At 41.7% G+C, this 4,798-nt stretch overlaps 3 protein-coding genes across 3 annotated transcripts in view; 2 read left to right on the top strand and 1 right to left on the bottom strand.

Annotated features, from left to right (window-relative positions):
* Positions 1-163: 163 nt before the first annotated feature.
* On the bottom strand, positions 164-853 carry ENH_00002950 (hypothetical protein; the record flags this gene model as incomplete). Its single annotated transcript, XM_013583989.1, has 1 exon — positions 164-853. The coding sequence occupies one exon, from the start codon at positions 851-853 to the stop codon at positions 164-166; it is 690 nt and encodes a 229-aa protein (XP_013439443.1).
* A 2,390-nt stretch (positions 854-3,243) lies between these two features.
* Positions 3,244-3,492, top strand: ENH_00002940 (hypothetical protein; the record flags this gene model as incomplete). The annotated part of the gene is made up of 1 exon (XM_013583988.1): positions 3,244-3,492. The coding sequence occupies one exon, from the start codon at positions 3,244-3,246 to the stop codon at positions 3,490-3,492; it is 249 nt and encodes an 82-aa protein (XP_013439442.1).
* Positions 3,493-4,706: 1,214 nt separating this feature from the next.
* Positions 4,707-4,798, top strand: part of ENH_00002930 (prohibitin, putative) — a gene marked incomplete at both ends in the record, with an annotated part of 2,372 nt that continues 2,280 nt past the window's right edge. Inside the window, one exon of the mRNA XM_013583987.1 lies at positions 4,707-4,798. This exon is cut by the window's right edge and continues 8 nt beyond it. Coding sequence (XP_013439441.1) covers positions 4,707-4,798 — 92 coding nt within the window.

Below are 4,798 nucleotides of genomic sequence, written 5' to 3'. Positions count from 1 at the left end.
CGCAGCAGCAGCAGCAGCAGCAGCAGCAGCAGCAGCAGCGGGAGAGTACTGCTGCGTGCTGCCGGAGTTTCTGCGGGAGCGCGAGGGGCCCTTCAGCCCCTCCTTCTTCCGCTGCTGCTCTTTAGTCGACGAAGACCAGCAGCTGCTTTACCTGCAGCAAATCTTAAAAGCAATTCACAAACTCTACTTCAAGGCTTTCCGCAGAGTTGCTGCTGCTGCGCGCGCGCAGCAGCAGCACGCGGCAGCGCCGCCCCGCAGCAGCAGCAGCAGCAGCAGCAGCAGCAGCAGCAGCGGCAGCAGCAGCGGCGAGGAGGGGCACGCGGCGAAGGCGGAGGCCGCGCGGCCGCGGCGGCGTCAGACGCCTGCTGCTGCAGGTCCTGCTGCTGCTGCTGCGGGCCCTGCTGCTGCTGCTGCGGGCCCTGCTGCTGCTGCTGCTGCGGACCCTGCTGCTGCTGCTGCTGCTGCTGCGGAGAAGCCGCGCCGGAAACGCCGCAGGGAGCGCGAACGACTTGCTGCTGATGGCCCCGTTGCTGCTGCTGTGCTGCAGCAGCTGCCAGATGTCTCCTGGGTTGTGCAGGCCCTGCGACAAGAGACCCTCAAAGGTAGCAGCAGCAGCAGCAGCAGCAGCAGCAGCAGCAGCAGCAGCAGCAGGTTTTTGACTTTTGCTGCTGCTTGCAACTGAAAGCAGCGCGGGCTCTTCAGCACTTTGCAAACCGCGCTTGCTGCTGCTGGGCCTGTTGCTGCTGCTCACCCCTCCTGCCGCTGCCGCTGCTGCTGCTGCTGCTGCTGCTGCTGCTGCTGCTGCTGCTGCAGGAGCCACGATAGCCTCCACGGGCCTGCAGGGGCCGCACATTCCGCTGCTTTCTGCTTCGGACTTCGGGCAGCAAATTAAACTCCTCGGGGGTTTCGTCAAAAACGAATTCAGCGACAAGTGCACTCACCTCATCTGCACCAAAAGTCCGCAAACCCTAAACCCTAAACCCTAAACCCTAAACCCTAAACCCTAAACCCTAGGTCGCCAGCGGCCTAGGGCTTGCGGCGTGGGGCTTAAGGCTTGAATTTGGGGCTGCTGCGGTCAGGATGGAAATCAGGGGCCTAAACCCTAAATTGGGGTTTAGGGTTTAGGGTTTAGGGCTTAGGGTTTAGACTGCGCTCTGTCAGTTTCCTGCAGTCACTGACAAGTACATCCAGGCGGGCAAGCTTGGCATCCCGAGGGTGAGCCAAACCCTAAACCCTAAACCCTAAACCCTAAACCCTAAACACTAAGCCGTTGGGTTCTGGCTAGTCACAGGAACCGTAGCTAGCCGAAGAGCCAGCTAGCTAGCTAGCCAGCTGGCCAGCTAGCTAGCTAGCCAGCTAGCCAGCTAGCTAGCTAGCTAGCTAGCTAGCTGCCCAGCTAACTAGTTATATTTCTAGCTAGGTAGCTAGCTAGCTGACTAGCTATCTAGCTAGCTATCTATCTAGCTAGCTATATAGCTGGCTATCTAGCTAGCTATCTAGCTAGCTATCTAGCTAGCCATCTAGCTAGCTATCTTGCTAGCTGGCTATTTAGCTAGCCGGCTAGCTATTTGCCGAGTTATTTATTTATTTATTTATTAAATTATTTATTTATTTATTTATTTATTTATTTATTTATTTATTTATTTATTTATATTCTCAGGTGCACATCACTTGGCTGCTGAAGGCAATGTACACCTGGAGGTAAGGACTCTTAACTTCATTTGATTTTAATTAATTTAATTAATTTAATTAAATTAATTAATTAATTAAATTAATTAAATTAATTAAATTAATTAAATTAAAAAAATAATCAATTAAGTCTAGTTTACCTTTCAATGAATTAGTTATCAATTAAATTAATTAATTTGATTAATTAATTAATTAACTGTTAATGATTCGAATTACTTTATTTTAATTATTTGATTAATTTCATTATTCAATATATCTTAATTGATTAATCAATCAATTAATTAATCAATTAATTAATTAAGCAATTGATTAATAAATTTATATTGTTCAATTAATTAATTAAGTACACAATTCTAATTGTCCAATTAATTAATTAATTAACTAGTTAATTAATTAATTAATTAATTGATTGAACAATTTCAATCAATTAATTGATTAATTAATTAATTAATTATAAACAATTTCAATCAATTAATTGATTAATTAATTAATTAATTAATTAATTAATTAATTAATTAATCAATCAATTAATTAATTAATTAATTAATTAATTAATTAATTAATTAATTAATTGATTAATTAATTAATTAATTAATTAGTTAATTGATTAATTAAATGTTCTTCAGGGCCCCCTCGACTTCGGCTTTTTCTTTTGGACTTTGCGAAGGCAAAGTTCGAAGTTGCTGGGAAGTGCAGGACAAAGAAAATGACGCAAAAAGTACTTTTGTTTTAATTCTTTTTTGCAAAAGTTTTTTATTTTTCTTTTTATTTCTTTTTTATTTCTTTTTTATTTCTTTTCTTTTTATTTCGCCGTTTGTTCCTCACTGTTGTCCTCCTGCGGTGTACGTACACTGCAGGCACCCATGCGTTCAAAAAAATCAAAAAATGCCGAAAGTCTTTTTTGTTTTTTATTTTGTTTTATTTTGTTTTGTTTTGTTTTTTTGTTTTGTTTTGTTTATTTTTTATTTGTTAAAAGTAGAGTATATATGCATGCATTTATATATCTTATAAGTACTGCATATGTTTATTTTGTATATATTTTACATATATGCAAACAATATATTATACAATATCTCTTATTTTGTATATTTATATTTATATTTATATTTATATTTATATTTATATTTATATTTATATTTGTATTTATATTTGTATTTATATTTTATATTTGTATTTTAATGGATTTTGTGCATGCATTGAATTCCACAGGATGTACAATGGAGTTGAGTGGATATTAAGTCCTTTAAATGTTTGATTTGTTTTTAATTTGTTTTAAATTTGTTTTAAATTTGTTTTAAGTTTGTTTCAAATTTGTTTTAAATTTCTTTCAAATTTGTTTTAAATTTTTTTTAAATTTGTTTGAAATTTGTTCTTAATTTGCTTTAAAATTGTTTTAAATTTCTTTCAAATTTGTTTTAAATTTGTTTTAAGTTTGTTTTAAATTTGTTTCAAATTGTTTTAAATATTTGATTTCTTTTAGTTGTTCGAACTGCAGGCGATTTGTTCAAGTCCGTAATTCCGAAAATAAATAAATTTTTGGCGAAGTTGCAGCAAATGCACAAAAGCCAAATCACGCAGAGTCTGCAGGGGCCCCTGAGGGGCCCCCTGTTGGACTTGGGGGGCCCCCCCGCGGCAGCTGCGGAGTTGGGGGAAGAAGAAAGGGAAATGAAAGAAGCAGCAAAGGCAATTAAGGAAGAAATAAGAGAAAAAGAGACAACAGAAACAATGGAAGAAGACGAGAAACTCTGGGAAGAACTTTGGGAAGAAGGCTTTCGAGAAATCAGCGAAAACAGCAGCAGCTGAGGTGTACGTACACCTGAGTTGGGTATGTGCACGGCTCAGCTGAACAGACACCTGGAAAGCTCCCCTCTTTCCAGCTGCACCTCCCAACCATTTCATTTGTTTTTATTATTCCTATTCTCCCGATTTTCTCTTTCTTTCTTTCTTTCTTTCTTTCTTTCTTTCTCGCCGGCCCGGAGCCGCGAGAGCTGTCTGTGCAGCGAGAGGTGTCTGTACACCCGAGGCCGACCCTCTCGGGGAGACCCCAGTCGTCTAGAATAAAGGCAAATAAACCATCAAATAATTAATTATTTGTTTTTATTTTCTTTTTTGAATCAATGGGGCTTTGAGCTGCCGAAAATAAAAGAGAAATTGCTCAAAAACGAAGCGAAAGCCCGACAGGGAGCTCACCGAGCTCTTCCTTGCCAGCGACGGCTCAAGCCCAAATAAACGAGCACATAGGTGAATAAATGGTGAATTAATAAACAAAATAACAAAAATAAAAGAATTAAATAAATAAATAATTCAAAAATATCAAATTAAACGAAAATCGAAGAAAGCACCTCCCTGTACACCTGGCGAGCGCTCCCGGGTGTCTGCGGTCTTCCAAGAAAGCGGCACAAAAGGCCAGAGAGCCCCCAAGCGATTTAAAAAGAATAAAAGCAAATAAATAAAAGAATTTAATTTAATTAAATATTATATTTCATTTTAATTCAACTTCCAGCCCCGCGCCCCACAGCTGCATGCATGCGTCGTCGGTGCGTTTCTGCTCTCTTTCTTCTTTCTCCAAACCCCAAAACCAAAAAGGCATTTAAACTCCTTTTCCACTTTTATTTCCTCCCCAGCGCCAGCAGGCCGTGGGGCCGCAGCAGCAGCAGCAGCAGCAGCAGCAGCGGCGTTGCAGCAGCAGCAGCAGCAGCAGCAGCAGCAGCAATATTTATTTATCTTTGTTTCCGGCTTTTTCGCCTTTTCTGAACTCCTTTTTAGGGGAAGCCGCAAACCCTCGCTCGGCAGGCGCTGAAGGCTAAACCCTCGCCAAACCCTAAACCCTAAACCCTAAACCCTAGGCCCTAAACCCTTGCTGGCTTTTCTCTTTCTCCGCAAACCCTAAACCCTCGAAACCCCAAACCCTCGCAGCTCTCCTCCCGCCCCGTCCAGCAGGGCCCGCGGAACCCCAGGCCCTCCCAAGTCCCAAACCCTAAACCCTAAACCCTAAACCCTAAACCCTAAACCCTAAAATGGACCCCCAGGCTCTGAAGAAATTAGGAGGGTTTGGCGCTGTGGCCCTCGCGGGGGTTGCGGGGGCTGTGGGCCTCTTCAATACTTCTCT

This window comes from Eimeria necatrix, genomic scaffold, assembly GCF_000499385.1.
Source record: "Eimeria necatrix Houghton genomic scaffold, Enh_scaff108, whole genome shotgun sequence".
Lineage (NCBI taxonomy): Eukaryota > Apicomplexa > Conoidasida > Eucoccidiorida > Eimeriidae > Eimeria > Eimeria necatrix.
Note: the sequence above shows the minus strand (reverse complement) of the source record. Positions and strands in the feature narration are given on the sequence as shown.